General features: G+C 45.8%; 1 protein-coding gene across 1 annotated transcript in view; it reads right to left on the bottom strand.

Annotated features, from left to right (window-relative positions):
- The window catches only part of LOC114501796 (histone-lysine N-methyltransferase PRDM9-like), a 30363-nt gene extending 21817 nt beyond the window's left edge, over nucleotides 1–8546 (bottom strand). Inside the window, exons 1-9 of the mRNA XM_036030239.1 lie at nucleotides 8370–8546; nucleotides 7878–8001; nucleotides 7485–7595; nucleotides 6406–6452; nucleotides 4249–4405; nucleotides 3534–3635; nucleotides 3066–3337; nucleotides 2586–2653; nucleotides 1271–1464 (exon numbers count right to left, since the gene is read on the bottom strand). Of these exons, the coding sequence (XP_035886132.1) occupies nucleotides 1271–1464; nucleotides 2586–2653; nucleotides 3066–3337; nucleotides 3534–3635; nucleotides 4249–4405; nucleotides 6406–6452; nucleotides 7485–7595; nucleotides 7878–8001; nucleotides 8370–8438 (1144 nt within the window). The 5' untranslated portion in view covers nucleotides 8439–8546. The remainder of the gene's footprint in view (nucleotides 1–1270; nucleotides 1465–2585; nucleotides 2654–3065; nucleotides 3338–3533; nucleotides 3636–4248; nucleotides 4406–6405; nucleotides 6453–7484; nucleotides 7596–7877; nucleotides 8002–8369) is intronic.
- Between the last annotated feature and the right edge of the window lie 8968 nt (nucleotides 8547–17514).

The raw sequence follows: 17514 nt of genomic DNA, 5'->3' as shown, positions 1-17514 counted from the left end.
AAAGTCCCCAGTGTCTCAACTCAGATCATCAACACTGTACTTCTGGGCTGCTAAGCACCTATCTGAACTCAGTTCTTACTCTCCATGCTGAGAGGAGACCTGAGTGACCCTCAGCCAATCCAATGCCCAACCTCTTTTCTTCCCTACACTAGCTACTCCCTCTGCCTGGGATCCTCTGTCTGCAGGTATTTTTGTAAGTGTTATCTCTGGAGAGAGCCCTTCCAAGACAACCTGCCAGAGTGCACCTCCCCTCACACTGATCCCTAGGCACTTGTCCTGGATTAGTTTTCTCCAAAGCACTAACTGCTGTGTGGTGTTATGCACATGCAAGCACGTGCGCCTGGTTTTCCGTCCATCACCCGTCAGCTCCTCAAGAGCAGTGATTCTCATCCCCATGGTAATCTGTATTTCCAGGTCCCAGCACCCTGTGTGCCACAGAGTAGGATCTCACCTGACAGTTCACTGAAATAATGAATGAATGTGCCCTGCCTGAATGGTGTGGCTTGGTGGGTTGCGTGTTGTCTGCAAACTAAAAGGTTACAAGTTCAATTCACAGACAGGGCACATGCCAGGGTTGTGGGCCAGTTGGGAGTATGCCAGAGACAACCAATTAATGTTTCCCTTGCATTGATTTTTCTTTGTCCCTCCTTTCCACTCTCTGCAAAAATAAATAAAATCTTGTTTAAAAATATTTGATGTATGTATTTATTTTCAGAAAAGGGGGAAGGGAGGGAGAGGGAGAGAAACATCACTGTGTGGTCGCCTCTCACATGCCCCCTACTGTGGACCTGGCCCAAAATCTAGGCATGTGCCCTGATTGGGAATCAAACTGGCAACCCTTTGATTCACAGGCTGGCACTCAGTCCTCTGAGCCACACCAGCCAGGGCAAAATCTTTAAAAAATAATGAATGCCTATAAACAAAAATGTTTTATTTAGAAGTATGGGGGAAAAGAAACAGCTGTAAAAGTGTCAGAAAAACTGCCTTTTTTTTGAGAGAATTGGTTATTGCTTGAAAACTTCTTTTTTACTCTGTCTTTCAGTACTATATGCAGTTGTGTATTTTGCGCACAAAATATTTTAAAAATAAAAAATATAGAAATTTTGCCTAAGAGTTAAAGGCATATGCATGCACTGTGAATTTCTGAAGCATCTGATTTGAAACTATAATGACTTTAGAGTGGAGTTTACTCTACTTAAGAGTTGGATAATGCATATTTCTATAGGGAATTCTCTCTTTTCTTTCTGTTTTGAAGAACAGTGGTGCCCACCTTTCCGAGCTGCGAGCTGTCTCTTCCACTTGCTGCCCCACTTGCTGCCCAGCTCCTGGCCATACTCATCCCCACACCAGACCAGCAGCTCACAGCCTGGCCTGATGACCCGGCAGGTTCGGTAGAAAATCTGCCCATGATATTGAAAGGCCACCAGGTTCTGTTCTTCATCATCCCGGGCACAGTTCACATACCTGGGATTAAGGCAGAGGAAAGGAAAGAAAGAAAACCACAGTGATGAGATTCTACTACCTATTACATCCATGTCCTTCTCCTCACTGATTCTTAAGGCCCTCAGGCTCTGATGTTGCCCACTGCCCCTAATGCTCCTGGGGAACCTTTGTTCACTGTCTGAGCATCCATCAGCATGTCATGTGAACTCCTATCTCCAAGTCCTGTCTGCAGTGCCAATGCTCCTAAGACCATTTTGTAAAACCCAGTTCTAGACTTAACCTCCACCTTGATGGGCCATATCCCGTGAAATCTGGCTGCTCCAAACTCTAAATGAAGTTGTCTCACACCACAGAACCTGGTGCTTGATCTAGGGCTCTGCTTCTAAATTAGTTCACTAATTATTCAGTACTCAGCCCACATCTACTTTCTGTTGGGAGGCCTTTCTCCAACCCCCCCTACACTTTATTTAGGGTACCATTCACTTGCTTGCCCAAGGTGACCATAGAAAATTGGAGGTCTTTTTGTCCTAGTTAAATAAAACAGAACAATTGTAGTTGATTCATATTCTGTTATCCCTGATAAAAGAGAGCCCCTCTCAGGAAAGGGGCCCATGACTGTTCCTCTGCAGGACTCAGAGCCTAGCTCGAGTTAGAAGTGAAGCTGGAATGGTGTTCTGCCCTCACAAGTTTAGGCCATCCTTGGTTGTGGTGTCTTGACACTGTGCACTTCTTGGAAATTACAATTAAATGCTTCTAAAAGCAATTTTTTTATGTCTGGCTACAAGAAGTCCACCATAAGGACACAGGTTGTGTGATCTGTTTAAGTAAAGCATTCCTTAATCTAAACTGGAATAAAATAAATACTTAATTAATGTTCATTTGATAAATAAAAAGTATAATCCAGTGACCCTGGGTGAATCTAGGCACCTCAAGGTCCTTTCTGATGCCCAACTTGTGTCTAGCAGAGAGGTTTATCTTTTAAGGACATATGCTATTTTTTTTCCTAAATGTCCCCTGAAATGAAAGTGCACGGTAGGGAGAAAAAGAGGAAAAAAGGATTAAGGGATAGCACTGAGGGAGGCATGATGAGAAGGAAAGATATATGAGTGACCCTCTGGCATCCAGAAAGCTGTTGACCTCACCTCATCCAGTTGGCCCAGGATCTGTCCTTTCCATCCACATACTCATAGCAGTTTCTCCCTTTGGCGATCTGTGTTTCAGAAAAGAAGTTAAAGACCTTTTATTTTTTTTTGGTGGGGAGGTAATAGTGAGAAGAATTATTTTACTCCACTGTCATCAAAGCTCTTCCAGCTTGCATGGGGATTCAACTGTCAGCTGTGACCACATGATATTTTTCTTATCATCTACACATCCGAGTCTACCTGTCCAATCAGAGCAGGAGCCCCACAATGGAGAAGCCACTCCTTTGTGTCTGTACCACTTTGCTCCCACTCACCTTCTGATCCTTAAACAGGAGCTCTGTGTTCATGTGAAGTCCAGTCAGTACACAGAGCTAATCATATTGTCCCCTCCATGTCTAGCATGTAGGAGGTGAGGTCCCTCCAGGCCACAGGGAGGGTGTGGGAAGCCAGAGGACAGGGGAAGAGGTAAAGACTTCTCACCAGCCAGGAGTATCTGCTCTTGGCTGCCTCTTCATCTTCTGTGATGTGTCCTTCATAGGGGCCAAAGTGCAGACCCACAGGCAAGTCTGCTGCCTCATTCCACACTCCAAGCCCAGCCTCAGGGATGCCTGATGGCCCAATTCTCAACCCAGGGGGCAGGGTGAGGGCTGAGCGGTGGGGATGCCCCTTGTCCACTGCACTGTCCTGTACAAATGTAGGGGGTCCATGCACAGCACAGCTGTCGATGAAGAAGTTCTGACACTTCTCACAATCTGGAGGTGAGAGCAACAGGGGTTAGGGAAGGTATAATGCATGTTCCTGGACACAGAGAGCTTCAGAGGGAGTCCAGCACTGACATCATTGAGACTCAATCCTGTACTCCAGGTCACTAGAGGAAGGGGATGATTTGGGGACCAAAGGACTAGATGAAATTGTATCATAACATGCTTCTTAGTGAGAGTCACTTACAAAGGTAGTCATCATCCTGGGGCTCGCTGACCTCTTGGTGCACATGGCCCTTTCTTTCTCGTAGGCTGCACATCTTCACGTCCATCTCCTTTCTCCTGAGTTCTGAGTCGGAGAAGGACAGGTGAGCAAGGTTGGTGGTGTGTGCAGTGTTAGTTCCCATTTTGTCAGATAACACGATCTCCCATCAAATTATTACCTGTTCTTTTGCATACTCTGGTATTTTACTCCATTAACTATTGTCCAGAAGACTAGGACTCCACACTAACTACAGATGACTGATTCAATGTTAGTTTCTAGATCTTCCCATTACCAGGTTTAACTTGCCACCCTTTAATCATTCATAAAATATTTATGGATGCCCATTATGTGTTAGGCATTGAGTAAAGGCCTGGGCACACAACACCAATAAAGTGTGGTTGCTATAATCACAGATGGATTTATTGGACAACTTGCATGTGTCACTTCTTTTAAAATGTAATTTAATGTTTTCAAACAATATATGAGTGATGTTTCCTTATCTTCACTTTACACATTAGCATTCAGGAGTTCAGAGAATTTATGGGATTTGCTGAAAGGTCCAGTGCTAACGTCAGCCTCAGCTTAGCCCAGCTTAAACCCAGGGCTGTCCAAAGTCCATCCCACAGACCTAGGCCATACTTATCAGCCCTTCTATAGGACTTAGAGAAACTAAGGTTTCCAAAGTATTTTCTCTTACCCGATTTTTGTCTAGTGGGCTTTCCAAAGGCACATGCTTCTCCAGGAGGGGGCACTGGTTTCTGGGCATGCTCTGAGTCACTTGCAGTCATCAAATGTGCTGTTCCTGACAATTCCTTAAAACTATATTCATTGCTTAATGGCACCCTGGGTGTTACCTTCAATATAAGAGTCACATATTAAAACATAACATGTATTTAACTATTTTAGGCTTGTATACAATTTACATGCATGTCTTTAAAACTTCCACCCTTGGAAATACCTAGGGAGTATGAATATTAGAGGCGATAGGGCCAATATGGGTAAGGAATCCAAGATTACAACCCATGCCTTATGGCTCTTTCAACTGTCTGTATAATATTGAAAGTGAAGGATATTGGGAAGATAATAAAGATAGTTGGCAGAAACATATGTAGACAATAAATACAATGAAGATAAAATTTGCAATACCTTGGAGAGAATATTTGTACTCAGAGTAGCTGGTTCCCACCAATTGTTTGAATAAGGCTGTACCAGTAGCTAGTTGTCTTCACTTTCCTGATCTGTAACATGCTAATTTGTAATGTTAAAGTGAATGTGAAATTAAATAACATTCAGCCAAGTGTTCTGTGAATTGTGTAATACAGCATGAATGTGAGATTACAGTCCTGTGATCAATTTACCACTCAGCTCTCTCCATATTTCAATTTCACAGAAATTACCTTTAGACTTTATTGATCATCTTCTAGTTTAATTTGTAATTGTGAAATCATTCATTCAGCACACATTTGGGGGCCCTCAGGAGCCCTGATTTGTGCCTGTGACCTCTGAGAACACTCAGGTATGGACCAGCCTCTCAAAGAGCTCAGAACACAGAGGTAGGCAGGCTGAACAAATGATTCTAAACCGGATGAGAGTGGCTTCATTAGAACTCAGAGAAAGAAGCTGTTATTTCACCCTATAAGAAATGGCATTTGAAAGCAGTTCCAGACAGATGAGTTTCTGTTGAATAGTTCAACCTATATGAAGTCCTTAAGTCATTTTATTGTTTGTTGTTTCTCAGTCATCAAACCTGAAGCTCCTCAGGGATGGGAGATGCTCTTTGATTAGAGTGGGAGGCTGTGATCCTGGACATTTTACATTCTTCTTCACCTGGGACCATCTACGATATGAACTGCCTATACATTGGACACTTTCCTTATTCAGAGGGTCTTAGTGTATCTCTCACTTTAGCACAGCAGAAAAGAACTTCGGTTGAAATCATCAGTCAGATGAATGATACAATGACATATGGATAAGGCAATGTAAAGTTTAGGAAGCTATGAAAGTTTTATTATTTAATTTTAAAAAAAGATTTTGATTTTTTTTGAGGGGAAGGGAAGGAGAAAGAGAGGAACAGAAACATCAATGTGAGAGAGAAACATTGATCACTTGCCTCTCACACATACCCTAACTGGGAACCTGGCTCACAACCCAGGCATTTGCCCTGAGCAGGAATCCAACTGGCAATCTTTCGCTTTGCAGGATGACATGCAACAGAGTCACGGTAGTTAGAGTAAAACTATGAGTGTTTTGATGAGTCTGTAAGTGGTTCAGAGAAGAAACTGTGGGTTAGATTGCATTGCCACTGAGATCTTTGACATATGGTCAAACATTTCTATATCTCTGAAGGCTCAATTTCCTCATCATAAATGGTGACAGTTACATTTCCCATCTCATCAGGTGGTTGTAATGTGTGAGTTTATTCACATAGAATCCTTAAAGTCTGAAACATTGTGAAAATAAAACAACTGGTAGTGACTACTGTTGCTGTAGTTGCTAACGATTAAGATGATGATGAGCCCTGGCTAGTGTGTCTCAGTGGACTGAGCCTGCAGACTGAAAGGTCACCAGTTCCATTCCTGGTCAGGGCTCATGCCTAGGTTGTGGACCAGGTGCTATAGTTGGGGTGTGCGAGAGACAAGCTATTCATGTTTCTCTCCCTCTCTCTCTCCTTTCCCCTCTCTCTAAAAAATTGAATTATAATCTTTAAAAAAGGAGGATAGCATCTGACAATGTATGGAAGAGACCAGGAAAGGAAGGTGGCAATTCCTAGGATACTTTCTGCATTTTCCTACCCTTACTTGCATTTCTATCCATGAGAAAAATTTTCTTGTCAACAGGATTTGGAAATACTTACCTTCTGGTGTTTACTGTGTTCCCTTCTGAAGGCCACCCAGGGTTTCACTGAAAGATGATAAGAAATCAGTGTTTTGGTGGGTAAATGTTTCCAAAATCTGGAGATTCTTATTAGGGACACAGAATTCTGAATGAGAGTAGCCCAAGAACAATCCCAGGATGATTGGAAAATGTTTTCTGAGATATCATTAAGGCCTATGGTTCCATTGGGGCCATCCACTAATTGCATTAGAATGTTAAAAAAAATAGACAAAGTGTCATCCATGCTTCACCCTGTGTTCATAAAGCATCTATTGCATTTATTAAAGAATAAATTGGCCTCTCCTGACAAAAATGTAATAAAAGTAACTGCACAGAAACTCCATGTCTTCCACATAACCCTTTCTCCATCCTGTTTTCTTCATTCACACTGGCCTTGTCCTGGCTAAGGGCACCTCAACCACCTGGCCTCCTTTCTCTGGTATCCTCCCCACTGTGCACTTACTGGTCACCCATTCCCTTCCTTAGTCATTAGACTCTCGTTAGTATCAATACTCTGTTGACCACAGAAAAGATCACATCTTGACTTCAGCTGTGTTTTGACCCCAGACCCATGAAAGTGCACCGACCCCACCCTCCGAACACTCACGATACTGGACAGAACATGGGGCCGACATCAGGAAATGATACAGTGATCAACCCCTCCTGACCCTGGCCGTCCCCCAGCTCCTGAAATCACCAGGGTTAACACTGCTCCCCGTCTATCTCCATGCAGGCCATCAGGCAGCCAGGTGTGGGGACCCTCCTCAGCGGCCAGACCCGCCTCCCTCTCTTGCGATGACGACTCTTCTGAATTAGTTATTTTTTGCTCACTTCATGCTCTTACACATTTACTGCTTACTAACGTGTCTATAAATACATATGATTACGTTGCACACGTGAAAGTCGATGGGAACAGCCCCTCACTGTACGACACACTGTTGTGCATCTTGCTTGTTCGCTGCACCCGCAAACCCTGTTCCCTGGTTACGTCCTGAGATGCTGCCCGACCCAAACCAGGTCCGAGTCGGGAGGGCAGCGCTGGCTCCTCCCGCCGCTCACCTTGCTGCCTCGGAGCCCGTTCTTCATCCGAGTCCTCACGGTCCCCCTCCTGGAGCTCGGTGGCCTGTCTGTGGCAGTGACACAGGAAAGCCGGTGGCGGGGCCCTGAGACCTGGGAAGAGACGACACCTCTGTGCTGGAGCAGAGAGCGTGGGAGAGGGACAAGCCCAGGAAGCCCGTGGGGCTGGCTCCGATGGGACGCGACAGTCTGCAGCGAGTTGCCGTGAGCCCCGCACCGTCAGTGCCGGCCCCGCTCTGACTGAAGGAGCAAACTGCCCCTTGATCTGTGTCCACTCGGGAGGGAGCTGCAGGCGGATGGAGCCCCCTGGGCCGGGGCCACCCGGTGCCTGCCGGGTCTCCAGGCCCCTGGGCCCAGCACGTGCGCACGCGCTACCTGGGCTGGCGAGCGCGTCCGAGTTCCTCCTCACGTCCCGGTACCCGCCTTTCTCCCCGTCTCCCACCTCTGCCCACTGCTCCCTGGAGAAGTGGAGCGAAGCGTCTTCCAAAGCTTCTTCGGCCTGGAGAGGAGAGTGGGCACACCCGTAAGTAAGTCTGTGAAGCGAGTGAGAACCCGTGGCTGGGTGGGGGGGGGGCGCCTTCCCTGCCCCCGGGGGCAGGGAGCAGGCGGGGCCTCGACGGTCCTTGTGCCGCAGGCGCGGAGCCCCGGTCTCAGTGGAGCTCCGGTCCGGTCCGGAGCGGCTGCTCCTCGGGGTGTGTCCCGGGGCCCTGCTCGCACTCGGGGCCTCTCCCGCTTCCCTGACCGGCCCTGCCCCGCGGAGGCCCGCCTCTCCCACCAGCGCTCCGCACGCGCACAGCGAGGGTCACCCCGAGGGCCCGGGCGTCTGCGGAGCTCTGTCCCCGCGCTCCCGCCGGCCCCTCAGCTCACCTGAGGCGTCCGCCCCGCTCGCCCCGCTCCTCCCTCAGGGCGCTCCTGCGGATCCCCGTCGGGGTTCATGGTGTCCGAGCCCCGCGTCCGAAGCGCCTGCGGAAGGGGAAGGCGCTGAGAGGGCCGAACGCCCTTCTCCGGGTTTGCAGGGCGCCCGGAGAGGGGGCCGCGGGGGGGGGCGGGGGCGCCCTGTTCCCGCCCTTTCCTCCGAGGGGCCCCGTCGGCCTGGCCTGTGGCGGCGCAGGAACCCCGCTTCTCCCGGGGACGGGCCCGCAGGCGCCCCCGGGGTCCGGAGAAGCCCGCGCGAGGCGCAGGCGCAGTGCCCGGCAGGCAGACCGCCGTCTCTCGGGCTGAGAGGCCCGGGGTCCCTCAGGACTCGATCTGCGTCTTCCGGGCGGAGGACACTCCGCGTCCCGGGGGGAGGGTCAGGCCGCCGCGGCCGAGGGGGGTTGGGGCGTCTCACGAGGGGCGTCCGGGTCCCCTCCACTGAGTCGGTTTCCAGGACGACGGCATTCGGGGTCTCTGCGTTTGGGGAGGTTTGGTCTTTCCGGGCGGGCGCGCTGCAGGAAGGGCGCCCCGAGCCGAGGGGAACTGGGGTTCCGGGCTGTTTGGGGGTCTGAGCGTTGGGGGTCAGGAGACGTGGGGTCCTCCGGGTTAGCGGACGCGGCCCCTCGGTGCTGAAGGGGTTCGGGCCCCTCGGGAGGAGGGCATCTGGGGTCTCTCTGGCTGGACTCGGAAGGTCTCGGGCTGAGGGTTCCCCAGGGCCGGACTCCCCGCTTACCGGTCCGTCTCCCGGGGCCTCTGTCGCGCTGCCCGCCGCGGCCGAGCGTCCTCTCCTGGGCTTCCCGCCCTCGGGAGCAGGGCGGGTGCCCGAGGCGAGGTGAGAGCAACCCGCCAATCAGCGCTGTGATCCCAGGGCCCTGCCCGCCAATGGGCGGTCGGAAAAAGGTAAAAGGGCGGGGCAAGGGGCGGAGCCCCTGGGTGCGGGTTGGCCAGCTGATGACCCACCCCGCCCCCGCGGGGATTGGCTGCTCGGGTCTCCAAGCGCCTGTCAGCAGCCCGCAGTGAGCACCACGTTTCTGTGGCGAGTTTTCCGACGGCTGGTGAGCGAGTCGCCCCGCAGGAGCTGGGAGCTGCGAGCCCGGGTCGCTCTCTAGGGTGGACGTGGCCCTCCTGCTGCCTGACAAAGTGTCTTTGTTCCACCAGACTGTGGCCGGGATCCCCAACTTTCATCTAGAGCCCTCTGTACCCTCCCTTGTTAAACCCACTTTCAACCAGAGTTGCATAAGTGGCGACGGTGCGGTCAAGACTGCACTGCATTCCTGGAAACTGTCGTCAGTAAATTCTGACCACACAATTTGCAGACACAAAAGAAGTCCCAGAGGGTTCCAACATTTAAACACAACAAATAGAATAATAAGTGCACTGGAAAACACACTGGGAGAATTTCACATCTTAAAGAAGCAGCGTTAGGAATAATAAGTATGTTGAAGAAAGTCAGGTCTAAAAAGATTTCAGAAATAGGAAGACAAGATAAAATCAAACCAAACTAAATAAATGTTTTAAATGCTTAGAAAAACTACAAGTATTTTGCATAAAAATAAGATATCAAGTTTGAGGACAGGGGTCCACAGAGCAGGGTCATTGTAGCTGCTACTGGCTTTCTTAAGTGTGCAGCATGCCTCTGGTCCTTACCTCGTTTTGAGCATGCAAATGTAACTTGATTTCCACGGACTGGAAATGAGCCAAGTAACTAATCATTACTGTGAAACTGCGTAAAGGGAAACCTCACTGAAGTGGAGTTGGGGGTCAGTACGGGTGCTGTTGTATAGCATCACCCGGGGTCAATTACAGGAAAGACTGTCTGTCACAGGCCCCAACGTGAAGATGTACCGTGTGCTCCCAGGAGAAACCGACTCCCCAGCACCTCAGCCAGAGAGAAACCATCCTCACCCTGAACTGAGGATTTTCTGCAATGCACTTTCATTTGAAATGACCACTCCCAAGTTCCTCCTTTCTCCCTGTGAAATAACGTTCCTCTCCTTTACTTGTGGAGCTTGCCTATGATTTTTGCTACACCTTGCTTGTCCTAAATTGTAATCTTTTAATGTTTCCGAATAAACCCCTTATCTGCTGGTAAAATAACTGACTGCTATATTTTTAAAGTCAACATAATTTGGTGGCCTGTATGGGGATCCAGAGGACTCCTGACATGTCTGAGGCTGATGAGTAATCAGGTGCAGTGTCCTTGCTCTGAAAGATTCCGGGAAGGGTCCTTTGGTGCAGACTCCCCAGTGATCATTTTGAGAATACCCATCCAGAAATAACACCCTCATACCCTGTGATCCAGAAATTCTACTTTTCAAAATTTTCTCCTAGTAGCCCTGGCCTGGTAGTTCAGTTGGTTAGAGTGTTCTGCCTATATGCCAAGGTGGTCAGTTCATTCTCCAGTCAGGGCACATACAAGAAGCAACCAATGAATGAATACATAAGAGGAACAACTAACTCTCTCTCTCTTTCAAATTAATAAATGAAAAGAAAAGCATGAAGAATTCCCCCCAGTTATGCTTCCCTGTGTATGAAATGAAGTATGTTTAATATATGTTATCCAACACATAATAACATAATTTTTAGGATTTCAGTAGAAGAGAATTTGTTAAATTATGGTTTGCTGACACTGTAAAATATTATAGAACATTAAAAATGGGTGAGAATGTATATTTCACTGAAGAAATAAAACCTAGTGAGGTGGTTCTAATGGATTTTAACGGGGAATGATTTGTACATAATGTTATTATGAGAGAAAAGTATCCTGCAAAACAAATTATGTAAAAAAAAAAAAAAAAAAAACCCAGGCAGAAAATGTGCTGAGAGGAGACATAGGGACTAGTCACCGGGACCAGGGCCTGGGCAACGTGGAGGGGAAAACTTGCTTTTCCTTCATGTCATTCGGAATGTTGTGTCATTTGTTTTCTCCTTTCCTTAACATAAATGTATCTAGCCCTGGCTGGCGTAGCTCAGTGGATTGAGCGCAGGCTGGGAACCAAAGTGTCCCAGGTTTGATTCCCAGCCAGGGTACATTCCTGGGTTGCAGGCCATAACCCCCAGCAACCGCACATTGATGTCTCTCTCTCTCTCTCTCTCTCTCTCTCTCTCTCTCTTTCCCTCCCTTCCCTCCCTAAAAATAAATAAATAAAATCTTAAAAACAATAAATGTATCTATAAACATTTTTGTAGATAAAAGAATGGATGAGAAATAGTTGGTTATTTATGTATGCATTTAAACATGACTCAACAAAATTTCTGCACACCCTCATTAAATCCAGTGGCCTGTGCTGCCTTTCTTATCTGAATAGCATCGTGACCACCCAAAGTGTCCAATTTGCATCCAAAACTGGATTCCAGCAGGAACATTTCCATAGTGCAAAATATATGGTGTCATACACTTACTGTTTGTGAGATGAAAACCATTTATTATAAAAACAATAAATTTTATATTTAAGTATTGGATCCAAGGTCACTTATAGAATGTATTAAGAATATTATAAGCCGTGACTAGTGTGGTTCAGCTTCCCTGTGTGGCATCTGGCAACTAGGGTTCATTGTCCAGCTCCAACTCTGGAGCCTGGTTGTGGGGTCTTGGTTACAGATCTGGGTCCTGTCTCTGAGGTCTGTGGCCTGGGTTTGAATCCATTTGGCTATGGGTCTCAGATCTGGGGTCTCTTTGGGTGTGGCTTTGGGGTCTCTGGGTTTGTGTGTGGGGTCCATGTGGCTGTCTATAAATGTATAGTTGTTGGCTCCAAGTCAATGCCAAGAGGAGGCTGGGGTGTGGTGAAGAAGGAAACTTTAGTGCAAATACCTGAATTTTAATATAGAATGGCTGTGAGTACAGAAGGGTTGTTAAGAAGCTCAGTATTGTTACAGGTGAATTATGAAGCGCCACGCTGTGTATCAGCTCAGTAGTGTTGCTTCTTAGTTACTTGGCATCAGGGCTGTGAGGAGGCCCTGGGGCAAGTCCCTCCCCTGCTGTTCTGCTTAGGGCTTCTCTGCTCATCTACGGGACTTCTCATCTAGACCTTCATTTCCTCTTTGCTCGGCTGCATTTGTACATGAAGAAGTGAAAATTGGACGAGGAGCCCTTCTGAATGAGGAGATCAGGCTGGGTGAGCAAAGAAAAGGCCTCTGGTGTTGTCCCCACAACAGACTAGATTTTTATTATTATTAAATTATGCCGTGTTTTCCTGTAGTACTTTTTAAGCCCAAACTGAGACAGCCTTTTTTGTTGTTGTTGTTGCTGTTGCCACTTAAATTATATAAAAATAAAATAATTGAAAATCCTACCCAAACAGGTAATAACTGCTATTATATTAAGTATATGCACTTCTAAACAAGGTGGGGGTATGTGGGGTGGGATGGGCAGAGGAAGGCAAAGGGGAAAAATTGGGAAACTGTAATAGAATAACAATAAAAATCATTTAATAAAAAAATAGCATATACGCTTCCAGACATCACTCCTTGCACATTCTTCCACTTTCTCTGAATTTAATTTATTATTTGGGATTTGTAATATAATGCAAAATTTGTACATTTTGAGGCTTTCTCCCTAATGTGTGGATTTATCAATACATTTTCCCAGACTATTTTTATGTGGTATTTTTATTATCATTCACTTCAAATTATTTTTTAACTGCAATTGTAATTTAATTTGTGGGTTATTTTGAAGTGTATTTTATAGTTTTTAAATATTAGCACTTTCTAGTTATCTTTTATTACTGATTGCTAGATTACCTGCAATGAAAACAAGAAACATACTTTATTTAATTTCAACCCTTTAATATAGTTTTTTTGAAACTTGCTCCATAGTACAATATGACAATATGGTCAATTACAAAAAAAAAAGCTCCAAGCATGATTCTGTGATGCCATTTCTTGTTCATTTTGGGAATAACACCTTAGTGCTGGTCAACAAGAAAAATGGTGGATCCTGGTGGAATCTCAATGGCTGTTGATGGCAATGTTACTTAGAATCATATTTTAAAATGTCTCAAGGTATGGACTGTCATTGTGATTACCTTGTGACTAGTTTCCAGATTAAGGCAAAGGAAGCAGTAATCATGTTCTATGTGTCATTTGTTGGAACTTGCTTTACAGTGTAATAGAGTCAGATTTTTAGAAGTTCCCAGTGTGCTTGACAATCATTTGTAATTTGCTTTGTTTGTTGCTTCTTCCTTAAACAATGAAGAAAGTAAAATCTATTTAAAATAAATTTTAACTCAATAGGTTAAAAAGATAAAACCGCTGTCATTTTAAAAGTGAAAATCAAATGAACTATTTGGCCAAGCCACTAATACGTGTCCCAAGCACAATCACCTCATCTTCAGACAGTAAAACTCCTAGCAAGAGCTTGTTGAAGGAGCTCTTACTGAACTCCTTGTGTCTTAAGGTTGTGGGAGTTGCCCAACAAAAATCAACCTGCCGGGTATGCTGCCTTTTTTTCCTAAATTACCTGCATGTCTCCTATTTCACCTTTGAAGTCTCTATTCTTCCATTTACCAAAATACCCTATACCCCATATTACTTCATTATGTTTGGTATTCACTGTAATATGAATTCTCTTTGCCCTTGTATTAGACATTGAATACCTCCCATTAATCAGATTATGTCAATTTGATTGTTATCCCAGCTGTTAGAATTTACGAGGCATGACAAAAATAACTTTCTATTCCCACACAGGTTTTGTGAGCTGACCATGTGACATTCATGGCTGGGACACTAACTTCTGGAAAGTACAGCCTCTGAGAGATCATGGACATCTCCTGGCAAAATTAAGCAGTATTGTTATTTTTTGCTCTGTCTGCCTCTTTGGTCTATTTCTGCAGGGCTTGGTATACTTTAGTAGTGCCGGGAGTGATTTTCTTCCCTTGTACACTTACATTGGTATGAAAAACTATTTCTGAGGCCAGCTGCTTGAACTCAGAGAGTCAGGAATGTTCTTAATCAGCTCCTGGCTCTGTTTACATTGTGCAGACTTGGTTCCACTCCTGCATCTGGCAACTGGGCTCCATTGTCCAGCTCCAGCTCTGGAGTCTGGACAGATCTGGGCCATTTTCAGATCTGGGTTCTGTCTCCTGGGTCTGTGACCTGGGGTTGAACCTGCGTCTGTGTGTGTGGGGTCTAGAGTCTCTTTGGGTGTGGCTTTGTGTCTTGGGTGGGTGTGTGGGGTCCACGTGCAGCTCTGGTGCTAGGGTCTGACGTACAGAACCCGGTGTCCATGGTTCTCTGTCAGTCTCTGGTGTCTGGGTTCTGGCATTCAGGGTTGAAGGTCTGACCTGGGTTGTGGGGACAGTTTTGGGATTCGGGCTGGGATATGGGGTTAAGCTTTTGGTTCTGGGTCTGCTCTGGGGTTCAGGTTCTGGACTCCAGACCCTGTGTCTGTTTTGGCATATGTTGTCTGTGAACTGATGGTCATTGGCTCCCATTCAATGCTAGCAGGAGTTCCAGAGTTAGGGTGTGGGGACGAGTGAAACTTTATGTAATAGAAATGGCTCCACAGAATGACAAGTAATGGTTTTGACACAGAATGGCTGTGAGTGCGGCACGTCTGTGTTAGGAAGCTCAGTATTGTTACAGGTGAATCATGAAGCAGCACCGCTGTGGGTCAGCTCGGTAGCTTTGCTGCTTAGTTGTAAAGCTTCAGGGCTGCCAGGAGGCCCTGAAGTAAGGCAGCCCTGGGGCCTACTTCACCTCAGGCTGGGCTGCTCTGCCCCTTCTGGTCTGGTCCTGTCACTTCCTCTCCATTCTGCTGCATTTGCACACAAAGAAGCGCCCTTTGGAAAAGGGGCCCCTCTGAGGAGATCGGGCTGGGTGAGCAGAGAAAAGGCCTCTGGTGTTGTCACCACAGCAGCCTGGGTTATGATTATTTAAAATTATGCCAAATTTTCTTCTTGTACCTTTTTTTAACCCAAACTGTAATTGACCCTTCCTTAATTATATAGAAAAATAAAAAATAAACCTACCCAAACAGGTACTAACTGCTGTTGTTTTAAGTATATACCCTTCCAGACATCTCTCCTTGCTCATTTCCATTCTTCTATTTTCCTGGATTTAATTTATTATTCTGGGCTTGTGATATGGATGCAAAAGTTGTAAATTTTCCGCTGTCTCCTCCTAATGTACAGATGTATCACTATCTTTTCCCACAGGTTTTTAATGTATTATTTTCATTATTAATCAGTTCAAATTATTTGTAACTCCAACTGTGATTCATTCTGAAGGATATTTAGACGTGCATTTTCATAACTTTTAAGTGTAAGGACTTTCTAGTTACATTTTACAACTGGTTTATCAATTAGCTACAATGAGAGCAAGAAACATACTTCATGTAATTTCAATCCTTTGAATGTTTTTTGAAACTTGTTTCATTCCAATACACTCAATGTAAAAAATGTTCCAAGCATGCATCTCTGCTGCCATCTCGTGTTGATTTTGGGAATAACACCTTAGAGCAGGTCAGCAGGAAAAGTTGTGTATAGTCGTTTCGTTCTTTGTGAATGTTGAATCCAATTTGCTGCTCATGGTGTTTCTTACACCCTTACTGAATTTTGTGAGGTGGTCTCTTGTTTCTGAAAGAGGTGTGCTCTATCTCGGATGAGAGAGGTTTGTTAAATCTGTTATGATCATAAAGTTTTCTTTGTGTGTCTGTTCTATACAATCTCAGTTTATGACATTAAGTACATGGTGAATTTGGATCTTCCGGGTAAATTAAGCTTTTTGAAGTGAATTACTCATCATCTCTAGTCATGCTTTTTACCTCGAAGTCTACTGCACATTATTCTGTAATTTTCATGTGATTTATGTTTCTGATTAAAGCTACTTTTGCACCATCCTATGTACCTTTTCCCGTTCTTTCTCTTTTGATCTTCTGTCAAAACATTTGATCCCCAATGTTTAAGGTAATTCATATTTTCTCCCAGTTTGCGTATTTTATTTGTATTGTCCAAACAAGTTCTTTTTCAGAGTTGTCTTTCATTTTATGAAGTATATGTTATTAATGTATTCTTTCTTCATTCAACTGCATGTCCACAAGTATACTTGATTCCTGGCTACTTTTGTTTAAATGGACCACTAAACATCAAACCTGTGGATGAAAGGTGGGGTCTGTGTAAGGTCAAAGCTGGAACTGGGAGGGAGGTGAGAGGGGGCCACAGATGGGGCGGGGCTAGGTGGGAGGTGTATTTAGGCTGGCGGGCGCGAGGGGCGGGGAGTTCTGGTGGAGAGACAGACAACTACACGGACTGGAGGTTAGGCGCTGCCGGCGCCAGTCTCCATGGTAACGAGGTGACACTCACAGCCTAACGTGATGCAAGCAACGCGGTCCAGGGGCAGGAGGTGAGCTGCGTGGGGGCTATGAGGTGAGGGGGTGGGGGGCAGAAAAAGGGCCCAGACTGGGGTACACATCTCAGGTCCCAGTTTAACTGACCACTTCCTGTGGGACCACTTTTCTATATTAATCTAGGTTATATTAATTTACAGACAACTTTGGTAAATGGGTATCATTGTGTGTTTTTCCTGAAGTCCAAGAACATGATTATACTTTTTATTTGTTAAAGTTCCTGCTATTGGGTAGCAATGACCAATTTTCTTTACACAGATCCTATATATTATTTCCAGGGTCTTTTTTTAAACCTGTTTTGTTGCTAGCAAGTCTTGTTAAAAATTATATGTTTAAGCCCTGGCTGGTGTAGCTCAGTGGATTGAGCATGGGCTGGGAACCAAAGTGTCCCAGGTTCGATTCCCAGCCAGGGTACATTCCTGGGTTGCAGGCCATAACCCCCAGCAACCGCACATTAATGTCTCTCTCTGTCTCTCTCTTTCTCCCCCCCCCCCCCCCTCTCTCTCTCTCTCTCCTTCCCTTCCCTCCCTAAAAGTAAATAAATAAAATCTTAAACAAAAAATTATATGTTTAACTTAGTATCCCTACATATTTATTTCTGCATGTTATTTCCCCATCATTGTACTAAATTCTGTTTGTGACACTTTTCCGTTGATTTGCATGAGTTACGGAGGTAAACTTGCTCTCATGCAATAATGATCATTACATGGTTGTAGCTGTAGGTGACCTAGAAATAGCTAAAGCTTGAAGGAA

This window comes from Phyllostomus discolor, chromosome 7, assembly GCF_004126475.2.
Source record: "Phyllostomus discolor isolate MPI-MPIP mPhyDis1 chromosome 7, mPhyDis1.pri.v3, whole genome shotgun sequence".
Taxonomy (NCBI): Eukaryota; Metazoa; Chordata; class Mammalia; order Chiroptera; family Phyllostomidae; genus Phyllostomus; species Phyllostomus discolor.
Note: the sequence above shows the minus strand (reverse complement) of the source record. Positions and strands in the feature narration are given on the sequence as shown.